A 19,320-nucleotide genomic window follows, 5' to 3' on the forward strand; every position below is an offset into this window, starting at 1 on the left:
AGTGGGGGTGGGGGTGGGGGGTGAGAAGCCCGTCAGGGCCGGCCCGACAACTCCAGGGCCGGCCAGAGCCACAGGCGGGACGGGGAGGACACGGAGGCCAGCGGCACCGCGCCCTCCAGCGGCTCTCCCCACCGGCGCCCCGCACCCTGCCCGCCGTACCTTGGATGGAGATGAGCACCTGGAGGAGGCTGGATTTGCTCGTCCACCTCTCTGTGCCCTGGAACGCACACGCGCACAGCCTCATCAGTTCCGGCCCCGACACCCCGCCCTCCCCACGCCCTCCCCCGTTCCCACCCGGCTCCTGGCACCGTAGTCACCTTTCCGATCCAGGTGCCCAGGAGGCTGACGCACACCTTCCCGTTGTCATACAGGTTGGGGTTCAGGCGGCCACTGCACTGGGAGAGGTAGCAGAAGTGGGGGGGCACGGCTGGGTAGATGTTGGGGAGCTGGATGTCAAACAAGTAGAGGCCGTCCTCGTAGGGGGTGCGAGTGGGGCCCTTGATCAGGGCTGAGAAGAGGTCCTAGAGGGAGGGAGGGAGGGAGGGAGGGCTGAGGTCGGCGGGGGGGGGGGGGGGGGGAGGGGGGAGGGGGGCTCCAGACACCACCAGCTACGGAGAAGCTAAACGTAAACATCTCTGTGCAGAGCCACGCGGCATCTTTTAACTCCGGGCGTAAATAGAATTATCCAAAGTTGTGTTTATTTTACCAGGCTTTTTTTTCCGTTAAGTCATTACTTTTATTTTAAAAAATTTTTTTATTAAAAAAATTTTTTTTAATGTTTATTTTTGAGAGAGAGAGAGAGAGAGAGAGAGGGAGAGAGAGAGGGAGAGAGAGGGAGAGAGACAGAGAGAGAGAGATGGTGCCTGAGCAGGGGCAGGGGCAGAGAGAGAGGGGGAGACACAGAATCCGAAGCAGGCTCCAGGCTCTGAGCCGTCAGCACAGAACCTGATGCGGGGCTTGAACTCACAGACCGTGAGATCGTGACCTGAGCTGAAGTCGGCCGCTTAACCAACTGAGCCACCCAGGCTCAGTCCCTCTTTCTGCCTTTTAAAAAGTTTTTTTTATTTATCTATTTTGAGAGAGAGCATGAACGAAGGAGGGGCAGAGGGGGAGGGATGGAGGGAAGGGGAGAGGGAGAGGGAGAGGGAGAGAGAGAGGGAGAGCGGCGGGGGGGGGGGGGGGGGAGAGAGAGAGAGAGAGAGAGAGAGAGAGAGAGAGAGAGAGAGAGAATCCCAAGCAGGCTCTGTGTTGTCAGCGAAGAGCCCGACGGGGCTGGCTCGATCTCACCACTGTGAGATCACGACCCGAGTCAAAACCAAGAGTCAGACACTTGACCGACTGAGTCACCCAGGAGCCCTTCGTTACTTTTATTTTCACTCTTTAAAACACCTGCCCTGACCTCCACCGCCATGAAGACCAACAATCATCACAACCAGTTAGAAAATGAAAGGACATCCTAGGGCGGCAAGGCTCTACCTGCTTTTGGGAACCGGAGGGATAGGGGATCTGGAATTCCAGCAGAAACGGTGGCGGAGCGCCAGAGACTCAGGTCACTAAGTCACCGGGCAGACGCCCCACAGACGCTCAAGATCTGGGTGCATGCCGGCGGAGGGGCGGCATCGGCAGCCAGACCCGTGCTCGGAACACGGGGTGACGGAATGGCGAGGGCGGAGTGCCGACTGGACCGACAGCACCCTCTCCCGCGCTTTCTCACGCGGCCGCCCTGTGGGCCTCAAGAGAAGGCACTACTTCCCCGTCCCTCCGAGTGAGACGTGGAAAACACGCGAGTCCCTTCCGTCAGCACAGCTGAGACCAGCCGGGAATTTCACAAGTTTTACTAAAATCCAAGCACAAGCCAAAGTGTCGTTAAGAACCCGGAGCAGCACCGACCCCGTGGAGACCCCAGCCCTGCTCTGCGGTTTCCGGCCTGCGGCAAGAAGGTCTGAACAGCGCCTCTCTTCTGTCCTGGGGCCCCTTTCACCAGGGCTGGGCTGGGGCCCAGGTCAGAGTAGGGTTCGGAGTCTCGCACGAGGCCCAGCACACAGCAGGCGCCTGGTAAGTGTGCTGGATAAATGAGGGGCCAGGCGGACAGGGCTGGCCTGCGCCTGGAACGAGGAGGTGCTCACATGGCCTCTGGTGGCAGGACTCAACCCTGGGCCTGAGCCATGAAGACAGGAGTGGAAAACGCAATGCGGCATGGCCGCGTGACGGGACGCTATTCTGTAGCTAAAAAAGAACGGACTGGATGGACATCCACCAACATGGGGGGTGGGTCTAAAAAATTACCCAATTGAGTGAAACAAGCAACCCTCAGGTGACATGTACGAGGACGGGCTGTTCACGTAAAACAAATCACACGAAGTGTTTACGGGGACACATGAGAAGGTAAAGACATGAAAAGAGGGTCTCCTATAAGGAGACCCGCAAAACTCAGTCGTGACTCCCAGGGGCGGGGTGAGGATTGCTCAAAGGCAACTTTCGCCTTTTCCACAACGTTGTAATATTTCAAGAGAACAGGACTCAGGTAAAGCTCTGTGCTTCAAAACTGACTTTTGGGCGCCTGGGTGGCGCAGTCAGTTAAGCGGCCGACTTCAGCCAGGTCACGATCTCGCGGTCCGTGAGTTCGAGCCCCGCGTCGGGCTCTGGGCTGGTGGCTCAGAGCCTGGAGCCTGTTTCCGATTCTGTGTCTCCCTCTCTCTCTGCCCCTCCCCCGTTCATGCTCTGTCTCTGTCTGTCTCAAAAATAAATATAAAAAAAAAAAAAAAACAAAAAAAACCTGACTTTTAACAGGAGGGAGAAAGGGAGGAACCATGCGATCCGGACACACGTGCGGGGCTCCTGCCCCGTGAGGGGTGCGGACGGCCTCCCAGGTGCTGCCGGGTCCCGCGGCCCCCCGGGTACCAAGCACCCACACGGGCACGTCTGCAGCCGCCCGCGCCAGGCCCACGCCAGGCTACTTGCCATTCTGTCCTCGAAGGTCTTGACCATGATGCCGTCAGGCAGCGAGGTAGCCAGCAACGCCATCTCCTTCCGTACTGTGCTGAAGAACTTCTTGGCTTCCGGAGGCTGGAACTCAATTTTCTTAAAAGAGTGATTTGCTACAAGGCAAGAAAGAGCGGTCAATCGCTAACGGCAAGCCCCTGAGAGCTCTATCTGGAAACACAGCTGCCGCCCTTGGGAAGCCTGGCCCCGAGGGATCGGCCGGCTGCTGGGTGTGCGCCCCCGACGGGGGGATAACCCCACGCGCTTCGCACCCGCCAACCTGGCATCGGCACCAGTGACCACACCGGGGACGTGGCCTCCTCCCCTCAGGCGGCAGCTGGCCACCCGGCCTCCAGATCTGGCAACAAAAACAAGGTGAACTCACAGGGCGCGAACTCCAGCACTGAGAAGACCTCGCCCTTGGCGCTGGTGAAGGTGACTCCGGGCTTGCCGCCGCACTGCTGACAGAGCACCGGGGTCTCGCTGGGCCACTCGGCCTTCACGGGTGACTGCCCTTCCGGCTTCTCCTCCTTGCGCTCCGTGTCTGGCATCGCCTCCATCTTCTCCTCCTCTGCGATGGCCACATTGTCCAGGGTCTTCTTGAGATTTTCCTGCAGTTTCTTGATGTCATCTAGAAACTTCTTCTCCCGAGTCGGTTTCTCCGGCTCCACTGTGGGGGAGGTGGGCGAGCCTGTCAGAAGCTGCTCCACAGTCATGTTCTTGAGGCTCTCCAGGATCTTGATGGCCTCTTTCAGCTCCCGGAAGCTCTTCGGGGGCCCGTCTTTGCCAGCCTTCTCCATCAGCCCAGCCACGGGGGCAGCCATGGCCACGGCCCCCTGAATGGCGGCCGTGGCAGCCTCTTCGCTGATCACTACCCCCTTGTCCTCCTCAGGGGCCGCCGGCTGCTCAGTGGGCGGGATGGGGGGCTCCTCTATCTTGGGGTGCTCATCCTCCACCAGCCCGTTGTCCGTCTCCCAGCTGTCGCTGTCGTCCTCCCACTCATCTGAGGACGCCCCACTGGTGCTGCCTTCCACCGAGTCATAGTCCGACTCCTCAATCTCAGACTCGATGTTGTACAAGTGCTGGGGGTGGGGGAAGACAGGCAATTCAGAGAGGCTCTGCTGGGCGCTCTGGGGCCCTCACTCTGGGGCCCGTCCCGACCCTCAGAGCTGATGGTGACTGGGTGCGTTGAGGCCTCGCCAGGCCCCTTCCACCCGTTCCCCCTCTCCTGTTCTCGACTCCGCAGTTGAGTCTCTCTGCACTAGCTGGTCCCCGGGTCTCTAGAAGGCGCCTCTGCCTGCCCCACACCCACTGCGGGGGGGGGGGGGGGGGCGCGGAGCTCAAAACCCCAACCAACAGCCAAAGGCTGTTCCAGCCTCCCCTGCCCCTGTGTGCACCCCTTGGCCACCATTTGACCTTGATGGCAAATCCGGCCCCTCCCCTAGAGGATTCAGGTCAGCCACCTCCGTGGGGCTGCACGGGTAGCTGAGAACGTGCAATGGCGGTGGGGGGGGGAGGGGGGAGGTTCAGCAGAGCTGGCCTGCGTCACATCCTGTTCCCGTACCCTGGAATGGCCGCCCGGACGAGGGGGTGAGTGAGTCACTCCCTCCTCTACCCCGTGAAGGTGCCAGGAGAGGGGAGCTGGGGCGTGCAGAGCAGCTCACACAAGGGGGGAGGGAAACGGTACTGAGAGTAGCTTTGCTGCTCAGAGCCCACCAGCCGGGGCTGGGACCGGGGCCAGCTCTTCTCCTTTCTCTTGCTGACGTGTGAAAAGTTTTTCTAGGACTGTTGGTGGGAAAGGCTCTATCTCCTATAGGAAGTAACCTGTGTTTCTCGGCACAGTGAGATGGGGACACGGGCAAATCTGGAAAGCTTGTGAAAATCTGCACACACCTGGCAACCTGGGGAACCTTCCAGGTGGGACAAGACTACGGGCCAGCTGTGGGCTGCCCCTCTGTTCTCCGGACTGCCCACACCACAGTTTTGCATGGGCCAGCTCCTTCCTCTCAGGCGCTGAGACCCAAACGCCCCAAAGAAGAGACCCTCACGGGGAAGACCCGAGAGCCTGTCTCCCTGTTCCGTGAGCAGGGACAGGAGACGAGCCACGGCTCCCAGCCCGGCTGCCACGGTTACGGTCTGGGCCTCAGCAGGGGCTTACCTGGGGCAGAATGATGGTCTTTGAGTTGTCAGCCCACACCACCTCCACCTTGCTGCTGACGTCCACACGGGCCACCTGGCCAACTGATGGCTGCAGGGCAACGGGACAGGGTCAAGGGAGCATCTCTCTGAAGGGTGAGGGCCAGATCACCTCCAAAAGGGAGCTCCGGCAATGGGTGACAAGGGCGAGGCCGTGAGAAGGGACACGGGTGCCAGCCCGAGGCCGCACACGGTGAGCAGCTCAAGCGTGGGGCCCTCTGGCTCTGGCACCGGCAGCCAGACACCAAGCCCCTGTTAACTCCCTTCCCGCTCAGCATTCTGCCCTCCCTGGGCTTCCCGACCTTCTCGGGACGGGGTTCCTGCTCTTCCTCGGCTTGACCCCACCTGATGTTCCCACCTGCTCGCCAAGGCATGGCTTGGACGCCCCCTCCCCCAGCCTCTCCGGTGCCCCCACGGCACTCAGGACCAGGAGTCGGACTTCCCCACTAAACAGAACCACTGGGGCTCAGGGAGCAGCTACGTGCAGTCTGATCCTGACGGGCAGGCAAATCCTTGTGGAGGCGCACGCGAGGGCACGCGGAGCCCAGAGGACACCTGCAGGTCTGGTCTCCTGGAGCCACCCAGTGGCACCTCCAGAGATCGCAGATGCTGCCTGGGGTGGGGAGCTGGCATGGAGGCCGTGAACTGGGGGGGGGGGGGGGGGGGGGGGGGGCGGGAAGGGGGGGCAGACCTCATCCTCCTTGTGAGGAGCTCCATCCTCAGTATTGCCGATGCGGATGACGATGTCCGTGGTGCGGAACCGGAAGTCAGGGTGGTCAGCGATGTCGTAGACGCTCACGTCCTCCTCTTCTCCAATCAGCTGGAGCACGGGATGGGTTGTCATGAGCCCACGGGCCTTACAGCCAGCCCACCAGAGCCCACCCTGAAGGAAGGAGCGGGGGCTGCGCATACCTCCACGTCATCGCCACTGGGCCGCAGCTTGAACCACTTCACCATGCAGGTGCGGCCCACGTGGTCCCCAGACTGCACCACGCCATAGACGGCGGGGTCTGGACAGGTCTGGACTGGGAAACCGGAGGAGGGAACGTGACTTAGGGCTAAGGAGCCCTGCCCCCCGCCCCCCCCCCCCCCCCACCGCCCACCGCCACTACATCGCGGGGCACAGGGCACAGGACCCGTGTCCTCTGGCCAGGCTGGCAGAGGCCAGAGAAGGCTGCCCCAGTCCTTGAAGAAGTTCTTCAAAGGGGGCGTCTCCTCCCTGAGCCCGAGGCCTCCGGCCCCTCCCTCCCAAGCCCTGCCCAGGCCCTCGGCTGGGCGGCCTTCTGGGGCCGGCACTACCTCGCTTGTCCACCACAAAGTCTCCGGGGCAGAATTCGTTGTTGTCCAGGTGGTGCACGGGAAAGAGGTCGTTGGAGCGGATGTTGCACTCCACGGAGCCGTCTTGCCACATCACGTCTGCCGAGGTCATGGTGGTCACCACCTCCACCGCCACCCTGCAGGCGCGGTGCATCCGGTCGGCCGGGCCACACGCAACAGGCAAGGAAAGAAGGAGGAAAGACAGGTCCGTGAATGCTCCCCCGCATGTCCCGTGCCCCGGGACCTCCTCTGAGGCCTCGTTCGGGAGAGCCCGGTGAACGCGGTCCCGGAGGCCAGACTCGGGGCCACACGGTGCCTCCACGCCACCTGCCGGCCCCACTCCCAGAGCTCTCCTCTCCACGCTGGCCAAGGCCAGGCACCTACGCGGCCTCAGCTGCCCCCCCCCCCCCCCCCACCGAGCCTGCGTGGGGCTCGCAGACTATGCTTGCGTGTGCGGGAGCCAAACGGACAGCCTCAGGCCGGACACTCAGCCTGGAGGGAGAGGGCGCCTCTGGGTTTACCTGTCCCCTGGCTTAAAGTCACGAGTGATTTTATTCTTCTTCCGCTTGTGTTTCCGCTTCAAGTTCTTGATAGACAAGGGGATGCTCTTTTTTCTACTTGTGCCGCTGCCACTCTGGGAGGAGGTGGTGGAGCTAGCAGAGGAGGTCACCGAGCTGGTGTCATCCGTGTCATCGGCGGCCTCGTCGTCTGCGTCCTGCTCTGCCGAGTGCAGCCTGTCGTCGCCACCTTCCTTCAGCAGGAAGGGGGGCAGCTGCTCACCCGCGTCCTGGGCCTCCTCTGGGCCCTCATCCTGCATCTCCACCGGGCTGGCGGCCCCATCGGGCGTCTCCTCGGGGCTGACCGACCCCGTTTCGCTCTTGGCTTTGGCCCCTCCTTTCTTTCCCGGGTCCTCCATGGAATGGTCTCGGGAGCACTGCGTGTCCGGGGAGCAGGACATGATCCTCACAACCTGCTTCTTCAACAGGCGCTTCACCTGTGAGGGCGGAGCAGGAGGCACGGGGGCTGTGGAGCAGCAGGGCGCCCCTGGCCCCACCCTGGGCATGTGGGACACCCAGGCAGCTTGGGGGGGAGGGGGGCAGCGATACACATCGAGGTGGCCTGCAAGGTGACTGGGGCTGCCCCCCAAGGCCTAAAGCACAGACCGTCCTTCCCGGCTGTGGAAACAGCTCACGGCCAGTTCCTCAAACGCCCACCTATCCCAACCCCAAGGACGTACCTTCTTGGCCATAGAGCCCTCCCCCTGGGCGCAGTGTTTTTCTGGACATTCACAGGCAATCTTGGCCGGCTCTACCTTGGCTGGGAAGACATACAGACAGCGCTCCCCAAGCTGCCGCTGAGCATGGTCAAAGCATCCGAGACGCTTCACCCTGGGAGGGAGAGAAGCGAGGGGTGGACCAACGGTGATCTCGGCCCCCCCACGGCTCTCACTTTGGTCCAGAGACACGAGCAGGGCACGCTACCGGGGTCGTTGGAGTGGGCATGCTGGAGCCACTCACCTGCCTAGGTTTTCCTGGGTAATGACAGAGGGCGGGGGGCTGACGCTGTCCGTGCCCCCTGGACAGAAACTCTTGGTAATCCATGTGACTTTTAGCTCTACGACCTGCACCTGGGGATGGCGGGTGGGACAGGGTCTTAGTCGGCAGCTTGACCGATTTCTCGGTTAAGCAGCTGCCCGGAGCCCACCTGACCTCCGGAGCAGGAAGCCAGATGGATCTTCACGGCCTACCACCAAGTAGGACACCCCCAGAGCAGGCCCCACCTGTAACAACTACAGCCTCACCCCACGGATCCCCACCCTGTCAGGGCCCGGCGGGTCCACCACTCACCGCTGTGCCACCTTGCTGGGTCAGGCTGGGGGACACCTGCCTAGCAGTTACCCCAAGACCACGCCCTGGCTTCCCTCTATCCTTAGAGCCCTTTCAGATCAAGAGGGCTAAGGGGGCTCTTGGTCCTCCGAGCAGACAGCAAGGGAGTGGTAAGAGCTCAGCGCCAGGGCGCAGAGGCTGAGGCCCCGGCCCCACCCCAGCCTTACCTCTTCCACCACCACACGGAACTTGCTCTTGGTGCTGAGCACAGGCTTGACCCCAGACAGCCACTGGGCGCTAGAGAAGATCTTGGCGGGGCCGATGAGCACCTGGCCCGGGTAGAAGCCATAGGAGTCATCAAAGAAGAGACCCTGCAGGATGTGGGGCCAGAGAGAAAGTCCTTATGAGTGGCACCTGCCCAGGGGACAGTGCTCTCTGCATCTACGCCTGCCTCACCTCACACCTGCATGCTCCCCAGCCCTCTAAGCTAAGACAGACCCTAGGGCTCCGGAGCAGCACGCATCACATCTAAAATGCACATAAATCACCCAGAGAGCTCATTAGAATGTACACATGACTCATCCCAACAAGCTCTCAGGCCAGGTCAGTGTTGTTGGTCAAGGGTGACACTTCAAGGGTTCTAGAGGGCAGGAGTCCCCACACTGGTCTGATCATGTGCCCTTCCCATACTTACTTATAAACAATCATATACTATCGTTCTAAAATATCCGACTGTAACAACACAGTGTACTACTCTAATACTGAAAAGTGGCTATTTGTTAAAGAAAACATAGTTAACAAAACGCAAAGAGAAGTTCTAGTACTTTCTGTCCAGGTCTAGACTTCTAGACCTTTTGGTACGCACCCACCCCTTTTCTAGGAAAACCGCTCTGCCTAGAAGCAGCGTCTGCTTAGCCCGGGCTAGCTCGCAGCTCTCTGCTAAGAAGTCCTTCTTCCTGTGCGGCCCAGAGGGCAGAGGAACATGAGACTCTGTCCCCTCCAAGCCCGCCCCCCGGAGAAGCCTGCCTGGGTGGAGCAAACGTACAGAGTCGCTGACGTGAGGACAGACGTCATAGAGCTTGGCGCCATCTTCTGTGTTCATGGAGCACCTGAAACAGCGAACACGGGTTTGGTCTCCATCAGGGCACAATGACGGACACACGGGTCCAAGTGGTTCCCCCGAGACAAACAAGGCCCCGACCCCTGAGTACTGACTACCATTAAAAATTATCGAAAATAAAGCACCAACCCCTAACAGATGCGCTAAATTAGGCCAGGGCGACAGGAGACCAGCCCAGGGGCGGGCCCCCAGAGCCAGCAGCGCGTGTCACCGCAGGCCCCACGAGAAGACGCCCTCGGCCCTCCCCGGCCCGCGGGTGGCCCCTGCAGAGCGTGGCCCCGTATCACGGGGGAGCTGTGTACCTGGCACCGTTGGACAGCTTCAGGATGATCTGATTCTTTAAGTCGTAGACCTTCCCCAGCCAGCAGTCATAGGCAATGTAGTCCCCGTACATGAAGGGCTGTGGACCGGGCCGGGGTGTGAGAGGCAGCGGGAGGCACTGGCGTGCAGCCCACCAGCTCCTCTTTGCCCGGAGACGGAGGAGGAGGGATCCGAGGAGCTCGCTGCCTGAGCCGGCCCGCCCCCCCACCCCAACGAGTTCTACGCTGCACCCCGGCTCCCCCTCCCAGGTCGGAGGAGGGGGTGGCGGGGGGCGGGGGGGGGGTCTGCCTGGCGGCAACGAGAGAGTTGCGCAGAGGCCACGGAGCCTCCGAGGACACAGGGCTCCGGGGCAGGAGTGGGGTGTGGAGGTGGCAGGTGGAGGGTGGTTACGTGGACAAGTAAGCGATACAAAAGCAAGTGTCTCCCTGCTGGGAAAGGTTCTCACTCACACAGAAAAGGGGAAAGGAAAGAACGAACCTGAGCTGCTCAAACGGAACTAGAAGTATTGAGACAAAATCACATATTTTCATGTGTGCATAGAAGAGGTGCTGACAAATTCAGACGTGCCTCCGGGTACACACACAGGCATCTCCTGGTGTGGTCCTGAGAGGCCCTGCTGGCGATCCGTATACCCTGCACACGGCCAGATTTCTGTTTAAAATGCCATTCCCCTCTGAAAGGAACCAAGGCTCTTGGGAGAAATGGCTGATTCCAGGGCCGGATCAGAAGAGGTAGAAAATAAGAAGGTGCTTAAAACAAAACAAAAACCAAAAACAAGACCCAGGATGGGAAAGTGTCGAAAGGACACAGATACCAGCTTGAAGGGGCGCTTACTGGCCAAATCTGCAATAATTTAAGCAACAAAATACTGGCAGTAATGGATTGCAACCACCCAAACAGAAGGGGACCTCGGAGTCCGTACCGACGTAAAAAGAATTGAACGAGGCTGAAAGTGAAGCTCTTCCGTACAGAATGCCAACTAATAAAAAGGACGAGAAGCCACCGTGCCATCAAATCACCACTCAGCAAGCATTAGAGGGCTAGCCGGCTCAGGTGGGAATTGCTAACGGAGGCTAAGGCCGGTGGATCGGGGTCTCAGCAATTATGGACACAACCCCGGAGCACCTCCCCGCAAAGCTGGCCGGCTCGGGTGGGAAGTGCTAACCGAGGCTGGGGCTGGTGGACCAGGGTTTCAAAAGTAACAGGTTATTGACGCAACCCTGAGGCATCTCTCCCCAGAGCAGAATCCCTTGCAAAGGTGGTGTAAATGGTGACCTTGTGGAGAGGCTGGGCAGACACCAATACGGCCGGGATCACGACGAACACCCCTACTGTGGCCGCTGGATGTCACGGGCCAGGAAGAGCTCCGGGTGTTGCTGGGGCGGCCCTGACAAGGATGCGGGGCCTGAGTCTGGTCAGGAGGCCGATGACACGGCTCCGCGCTCAGGTCAGCCACTGGAAGGTACCGGGGCGTGGACAACAAAGCGAGACTGGGAGCAGTTCCAGATGAGGAATCAAAGAGCTGACAACCGAATGCAAAGTGTGCTTCTGAACGGAGTCCCGGATCGGAGGGGAAAGGCCGCTGGAACAGCCGGATGGGGTCTCTGGGTCGGACAGATGCGTGCTAGTGCCACCTTCCTGAACGGGGGGGGGGCTGAAAGACGGGTTCCGGATTTGGGGAAGTACGCACCGTAGTGCTTCAGGCCCGTGGGGCGCTGTGTCTGTAGCTCGCTCTCCAGCGTGTCACAGAAAAGACTAGGGAGACAGAAGGAAATGCGGGGAAGGGAGGAGGAAGGTGATGGGGCCAACGGAGGGAAAGGTTCACCGCCAAGGAGCCCAGTGACGCAGGGAGCACGGGAACGTACAGCTTTCCCTAAGTTTGAAATCACTTAAAAAAGAAACTAAGGAAGAAATTTGTTGTTTCAAAACAGAGTGTTAAAGAAGAAAGGGAGCGAGGGAAGGAAAACCCCACCAGCAATGCATGCCGGAGGCACAGGGAGGTGTCCCGACCTCACGTCCGCACGGCTTCCTCACAAGGAGCGCCACTCAGGCAAGCCCGCCCCGGGAAGGTGCCCGGAAGGTGCGGTGCGCGTGGGGACAACCGGACCACCGAGGGCGGGCGGGCGGGCGGGGCCGCTCACCCAGATGTGCTGCAGGTCCTTGCTGTTGACCGGGTAGATGATGCAGTTGGTGCCGATGAGCTTGACGGCACAGTCGATGCTGACGTCGATCACGGTGCCACACTGGCTGTCCTGGGGAGGAGAAGGCATCCAGGCCCGAGCAGGCGCACGGCACCGGCCGCCAGGGCAGACCCGGCCCAGACACTCCCCAGGCAACCCCCGCGCCAACACTCACGGTGGATCGCATGTGCCGGACCACGTCCCGGGGCACCACAGAGCGGTCCTCTAGCTTCAGCTGAGAAAGAGAACACGGTGTGACAGAATGGCCTCTGATGTCATTACGGGGTGCGTTCCCCCCCAACTTCTGACTACGCTGTGACACACAGCCAGCCAAGCACACAAACCCTAAGTGCCGAGCACGGCTTGGGCCAGCGCCACACACCCTCTAACGGCAGCCAGACCGACAGACAGAACTCCAGGCGCTACCTCCCGGAGCTCCAAAGGCAAACAGTATGGTGACCGAAGGTCGTTTCGATCATACCGAGAAGCGTGCCTAAGTGACAGATCACATAAGGCTCCTTCAAATTACAGGTTCAACAGCCCGTCACACAGCAAGACCGCTTTGCTAGCACTGACGTCCTTTTCCCGCTTTCTGCGAGTGCCTGCCTGCGCCCCTACTGAGCGCTGAGTTACAGGGGGTGGAGGAGCGGCGTGACACCGGGCCACGTGGGTCACCCTGACGCCCGCTATCGCCTGACACGACCTTGTAATCTGGGCTATCCTTTCCGACCAGCCGCAGCCTGCTCCTTATCTACTGCTCCGCAGAGCCGAGCACAGCACCGCGGGGGAGCCCTCGGGACGGCCGGCTCTGGAGCCCCGCCAACTGCTCGGCGAGCACCGGACCCATCCCTTCACAGCCAGCCAGGCACGGCCTCCTCTGACCGGACAGCCAGGGCCCCTCGAGGGCTGTCCCCCGCCTCTGCCAGGCACGGGACCCCCCTCCAATGGCCCGGCCGCAAGACAGTGGTCCACCGGGCCCACGTGTCTTCTTTGCTGGCTCGCCCAACCTGGGGACGCCCCTCGGGAATGCTTCACTGAGTCACGGTACCGGGTGAGTCTCTGACCGCCCACCTCCTCTGGACGGGCACCTCCGAGACCCCAAACCACAGGGGTGCGAGAGCTATTCTCTCAAACAACACCCAACCTACGACTCCTCAGGCTCACTCCCCCAGTGCAAGGCCCAGGGCAGGGAAAGGTGAACTCCACGGAAGGAGAACTGAGACACCGGCTCAAGGTCACCGATATTTTGGCAATGATGGCTGACACAAACCCTGCTATCAGTAGGATGATGTAATTTACAAAAAAGTAAAGGAGGAAGCGACGGGCCCCATTATTGACAAGCGATGGAGATTCTCCTACCTGGGAATACAAGCCCATGATCCAGCTAAGAGTAAGCCCGGGGGTTAAAATCAGGGGTCCCTGAGCCAGACACTTACACGTGCCAGCTCTGAAACCTCAGGAAAGTCACTTATGTCCACACGTGAGAGCAGCCGTCTGGGAGTGGTGGAGGGGATTACAAAGGCAATGGAAGCACAGACGATCACAGGGCACCGGGCACACAGTAAGTGCTCAGCTAATGCCAGATCTGCTGTCTCCCAGGGCACAGGCTGAAGGCCCTCTGAGGTCAGGCTCTTCTTCCCTCTGCTCAAAGACCCCAGGAGGCTGTGAGGGGCCACAAGGAGCTCTGCTCAGGGTCTGCCGTGATGATGGTGCCACTTTTCTAACTCAAAGAACTTCTTATCCTGTAACCCTCTGTGCCCAGAGCTCTGGTCTGGGTCATGGTATTTTCAGTGCTGTCCCACCCTATCTCAAACCTCTGCTCCCATTTTAGACTTCAAAAGCCACAATTGCAGGTCTTCCCAAGTTGCCATAGAAACCAAAGTTACGGTGCCAGGAAATCCAATGGGAGAGGGGCTGCGCTGTGTGGGACACAGGGGTGCTACCCTTGGTGTGAGCCACGGCCGTGGGCACAGGCCGCCTTATCTGCCCGGGGATCCCTGAGGAGAGCCCCAAGTTGAGTCTGCAGATCACGTCCCCACCGAGGGGTCTGTGTCGGGCCCGACAGAGCTGCAGGGAAGGGACGGGCACAGGCCCAGCCCCTGAATCAGTGTAGTCTGTGATGGCACACCGCCCGGCTTCACGGCACCCTGGCCCGAGGGACGCTGCTCCTGAGGGTGGGTGGGTAGGTGGGACCGAGGCGACCGTTCCGAGGCCAGAGCGGGAACAGCACGTGGGTGAAGGCTGGTGTCACTGCAAGGCCAGAGGCGGGTTTCCTCCATCCTGCCTTTGTGAGCCCGCGCAGAAGGCGGCAGGGCAGCAGTTCACAGTGTTCTTGGGAGAGGGGAGCTGGGGAGCAAACACCGTCCTCTGGATATGGCTCTGCTGACCTGCCCACCCGGAGGCCTGGTCCTCAGGCCCTTCTAACTCTCTGTGACAAGGAGTGACACTTCTCCAAAGCCCTGACAATGCGGGGAGGGGAGCGGAGTGGGAACGGCAGGGAGAAGAAAGGGGTGTGGCGGCCACGGGTCTGGCTACATAGCCTTCCCTTGGGAATTCCAGACGGTGAGAGAAGGGCATCTGGAAGGGCTGAGATCAACCTGCAAGGCTCCTGCTGATCTTTCACAACCTTCCTCCCCAGCTCCCTGCGTCCCACCCACACGGGGCACCGCCTGTGTCCACACAAGCCAGTCCTCCCCCTCCTAGGCGCCTCTCCACTGCACAGGTCCTTCCAAACGCTCTCCTTTCCTCGCCCCACTCCCATCACGTGCTACCTGCATCGCGAAGGCTCTCCATAGCCCCACTCTGGGAGGCACCTCAGTGCTCCCGGGGGCTCAGGGGCTCGGGAGCTCTGGAGCCCTCTGCCCACGGCACCGCCCAAGGGCGACAAGCAGCTTCCTCGGTGCTTTGTGTGTTGTAACCTGTGAGGTCCTCCACGGAGCTCCGAAGCACACTACTCCCATTTTACAGATAAGTAAATGGAGACAGAAAGAAAACACAGCTCCACGGAGGTGGACCTTGACTTGAACTCAATCTGGCTCCAGGGGCCATTCTCTTAACCGCACAAAAAGCCCAACCCTCCCTGGAGCCGCAAAAATGAGAAGCGAGTAAAACACGTTCCTGGAAGGTCCATCACAGTGAAAGATCAGCGCTGTATTCATTCCTGGGCCGGGGATGCAGAGATCGGGCACCCAGACGGCGGGCACTGGAGGCCAGCACTAGAGGGCGCTGTGCCCGCTCTAGGAAAATGCCGGGCTCTGGAGCTGAACGAGCCGCGAAGCAAAACCTACCAGTGATTTTCTGGTAGGTACACCCTGACTGCAGTTACCCAAAACTCGTTACCGGAGTCGGATCTGAGGTGGGGGATGGACAGGTCCCAACTGCCATTACCGGCTCTAAATTGCTGAACAACCTCTGAGGAGGGGACTATCAACATTTTTTGAGAGTGTAGCTGCCGGAGGCTTCTGAACAGGGGGGGAAAAAAAGATACCACACCAACATGCTGACCTGTCTCCGGATGAGAAGGGACTATGGATGGCTTTTAAAGGGAGCGTGCATTACTTCAGACGATTTTGGGACACGACCGTGGGACGTCGTTTGCTCCCCCTCCCTGCTCTGGAAACAGCGACGCTGGCGCTGCTCTGCGGGAGGAGAGCCAGGCCTCACGGAGGAGGTGACTCATCTGAACAATGATGACTGAGCACCTGCCATGGGCCAGGCGCTGGGGACACAAGTGCCGGCTCTCACAAAGCTTAAGTTCTAGCGCAAGGAGGAGACACACGCGTGTGAGCGCACACACAGGCCAGGCGGTGCTAAGTTCCATACAGAAAAAAAAGGCAACTCAGGGGCAGGGGTGAGAGACCAGGAAGGGGAGGAAGCAAGAGTGAGTGAGTTATTTTATTTACTTTTTAAAGTAGGCTTCATGCCCAACGCAGAGCCCAACGTGGGGCTCGAAGTCACGACCCTGAGATCAAGACCTGAGCTGAGATCAACAGTTAGATGCTTAACCAACTGAGCCACCCAGGCACCCCAATGAGTGAGTTCTTTTCAAGGCTGGTCAGGAAAGGCCACGCCAAGGTGCCATCTGACCGGAGATCTGAGTACAAGAAGGCGGTGAGCTTTCCAAGCAGAGAGAAAGGCTGCCACAAAGACCCTGTGGGCCTGCGTGTTCTATGACCGGCAAGGAGGGCAGTAAGCAGATGAGGCTGGCTCATTCAGGCCTTGGAGAAAGACCCGCAGGAAGGGCGTGAGATTCCATCCAGTGCGGGGCTCGTGGGGCTCGGAGCAGAGCGCGTGCATGACAATAACGTTAAAAGGATCCTCTGGCTGCCAGCTGTAAAGAGGGGTAGGGAGACCAGTTAGCCAAGTGGTTCTCAACTGGGGGCGACTTTGCTCCCCAGAGAACATTTGGAGCGTCTGCAGGCATTTTTCATTTCACTGTCACCACTGGGAAAAGGGGTTTCTGGTACACAGTGGGGAGGGATGCTGCTAAACGTCCAAGGAAGCACAGGACAGCCCCCCACCCTATTATCCCTGATGCCATGACAAAGAATGCGCTAGCCCAAAGCATCAGCTGCATTGAGGCTGAGAAGCCCTGAGGCTGTCCCCAGAATGGTGGCAGGAGGGAGACAAGAGCACTGGGGGAAAGGATCGCCCTCCATACAGTCTCATCAGAAGGCAGAGCTCACTGGGGCGCCTGGGTGACTCAGCCGGTTAAGCGTCCGACTTCGACTCAGGTCATGATCTCACGGTCTGTGAGTTCGAGCCCCGCGTCGGGCTCTGTGCTGACAGCCTGGAGCCTGCTTCGGATTCTGTGTCTCCCTCTCTCTCTGCCCCTCCCCTGCTCATGCTGTCTCAAAAATAAGTAAAAACATTAAAAAAAAAATTTTTTTTTTTTTTTTTTTTTTTTTTTAAGAAAGAAGGCAGAGCTCATAGTTGGGAAGCAACACAGATCACAGGGAAAAGGCAACACGGCAGGGAGGCTAGGCACTTCCATCACCTCCATTTGAGCTCCACGGAGCTCTGCTCTGACCAGGAGGACTACTCTCCTCTCCCTGCCCCGCACTCGAGGTGCACACTACTTCTGAGCTGGGGTCTCGGGGCCCACCACTGACAACACGACAGAAACACGAGCTGGTCCTGCAATCCTTGGTCTAGACCCTCACTCATAACATTGCTCTTTATTGACCTGGAGGAACCCAAATTCACGGTATCAAACTGTTTCAAGAGTAGAAAAAGGCAAACTGAGGCTGATCAACAGGTTGAAAATGCAAGAAGCTGCTTTCAAGCGGACCGAACGTCACATCTGTAGGACTGGGTGGCCATAAGGGCTGGCCTGCTCAGTGGAGGCCAAGCACTTGCTCTGGGGAAAAAAGGTAGCTTTGTTCCTGGTCAGGAGCCCGAGCACAGGGGCCCCCAGTGTGAGAGGGGAAGCGGCAGAAAGTCCCCAACAAAAGGCAAAGGAGGGGCCTTGAAGGTACCTGAGCATCTGTGTCAGGGCTGGAACCCGCCCACCAGCCACCGCCATCTCCTGTCAGACTCTGGCGAGGGCCACAACACAAGCGAAGTGGGTAGATCTCCTTAAGTACCACCCGAGAAAAACCAACCTGGTCTTTGCTTGGGGGGGGGGGGGGGGCAGTGACATTCTCACCACCAGACTCTCAACTTACAACCAGAAAGAGCTTCAAACCCAAAAGGTACGGCATCGTGCCAAGCACCCACGGGCGCCTAATAAAGTCTCAGATCACAAGGACAAGCTGGCTGCCAGCCCCTCACGGTGCCCTGGTGAGCAAGTGGAAAGCTGGGGACAGCCGGCAGCCGGCCCAGCTTGGGTTTGTATTCAGAGTGAGGTTTTACTACACTCCCCTCGACTGAGCCAGGCCCGAGACCCCGGGGAGACCGCTCAGGGGCCTCACGGTGCTCAGCAAGGAAACCAGAATCTTCTGAGCTACGCTGCTGCTTTGCCCGGTGAGGGGAGGTGGAGGGCAGCGTGGCCCAGCAGACGCACGTAGGAATTAGGCTGTTTACCTAGGCCAGGACTCAAAGAACAGAGTCCTGAAAGGAATATGAGGTCAGACGAGTACTGGAAATTTCTAAAGGCTTATTACTTCCCAAGGGGGTAACAACCCCATACAGCCTGAGCCGAGGCTGAGTCCAAGCCGTACCGGAGAAGGATGAAACAGGTCAACAGGGGCTTCCACTTGTGACGAGGACCCCAGGGCCTCCTAAGCAGACCCCCACCCCTTCAGTGTCACAGACACTTTTGATGTGCTGTCCCCGAGCCTGAAGGGCCTAGCCACACTGCCTGTGGGCCGGGTCCACTGCAAGTACCACACCGCACTGGGTGGGGGGGGGGGGGGGGGGGGGGAACCCAGCAGTAGAGGGGGCATGCTGGTGAGTGCACACACACGTGCTCCGCCGGCTTCCGTCTGGGGAGGTGAGAACAGAGGAAATCATTCACCAGGAACTTTGCTGACACCTAGGGTGGAGGTCATTTAATTTCTTTAGAGCTTCCTGTAGATTCGGGGCTAGAGAGAACATCCAAATGTACAAGGAGTGAACACTACCTTTAAAGAATTTACGAGCACCTGGCACAGAGATGGGTGGGGAGGGGGATGGTCCAGTGGCCGTAACCCTTTCCCCTCCCCGAGGTAACTGCAACTGGGTGGCCAGAGAAGCTAATTATGCCAGACTGGCAAGTTTGTCCTGCAGTGAGGACTTCTAGAAAAGTTTTGGAAATCCCAGAATGAATGGAATGCTCTCTAGAGCAGTGTTTTCCAAACTGTGGGCTGTGACCCATTAGTCAGGAAATCAATTTAGGGGCACCTGGGCAGCTCAGCTGGTTGAGCGTCCAACTGTTGGTTTGGCTCAGGTCATGATCTCACAGTTCGTGAGTTCGAGCCCCAAGGTGGGCTCTGAGCTGACACAGCAGAGCCTGCTTAGGATTTCCTCTCCCTGCCTCTCCCCCTGCTCAAGCTCTCTCTCAAAATAAATAAACTTTGAAATCATGATGTAAAATTTAATATTCTACAGTGGGTCGTTTTCAAGAAGCTTGAGAGCCGCCACCCTGCCTACCTATCTGCCCGGTGCCTGTGCCCGGCTCTACTGGCTCTCTCTGGCTATGGTTTTGGCCAGTTGCATCCAGGAGAGAGAAACAGCTCATCAGAAGCTGGTCTGGAGCCAAAAACAAGCAAACAAACAAAAAACCCCAGATCTGTATGTTCACACGTAGACACTGTGGGGGTGGGGAACCTCGAACTCTGTGACATTACTTACAAACATCAGTATGGTGGCTTTCAGAACCGGAAAACCGGAAGTGAGAGGAAATGGCACGTGAGCCCGAATTCCCCGTTCACACTGGGTCTGGGGATGTGACTGGTCA

General features: G+C 59.2%; 1 protein-coding gene across 1 annotated transcript in view; it reads right to left on the minus strand.

The window, feature by feature from the left end:
- Positions 1-19,320, minus strand: part of UBE2O (ubiquitin conjugating enzyme E2 O) — a 56,189-nt gene that overhangs the window by 2,325 nt on the left and 34,544 nt on the right. The window contains exons 2-17 of the mRNA XM_043585646.1: positions 12,118-12,177; positions 11,904-12,014; positions 9,744-9,841; positions 9,367-9,430; positions 8,549-8,692; positions 8,013-8,122; positions 7,733-7,883; positions 7,017-7,489; positions 6,478-6,632; positions 6,091-6,203; positions 5,870-5,998; positions 5,141-5,230; positions 3,368-4,064; positions 2,962-3,098; positions 318-521; positions 160-217 (exon numbers count right to left, since the gene is read on the minus strand). Coding sequence (XP_043441581.1) covers positions 160-217; positions 318-521; positions 2,962-3,098; positions 3,368-4,064; positions 5,141-5,230; positions 5,870-5,998; positions 6,091-6,203; positions 6,478-6,632; positions 7,017-7,489; positions 7,733-7,883; positions 8,013-8,122; positions 8,549-8,692; positions 9,367-9,430; positions 9,744-9,841; positions 11,904-12,014; positions 12,118-12,177 — 2,794 coding nt within the window. The remainder of the gene's footprint in view (positions 1-159; positions 218-317; positions 522-2,961; positions 3,099-3,367; positions 4,065-5,140; positions 5,231-5,869; positions 5,999-6,090; positions 6,204-6,477; positions 6,633-7,016; positions 7,490-7,732; positions 7,884-8,012; positions 8,123-8,548; positions 8,693-9,366; positions 9,431-9,743; positions 9,842-11,903; positions 12,015-12,117; positions 12,178-19,320) is intronic.

This window comes from Prionailurus bengalensis, chromosome E1, assembly GCF_016509475.1.
Source record: "Prionailurus bengalensis isolate Pbe53 chromosome E1, Fcat_Pben_1.1_paternal_pri, whole genome shotgun sequence".
NCBI lineage: Eukaryota > Metazoa > Chordata > Mammalia > Carnivora > Felidae > Prionailurus > Prionailurus bengalensis.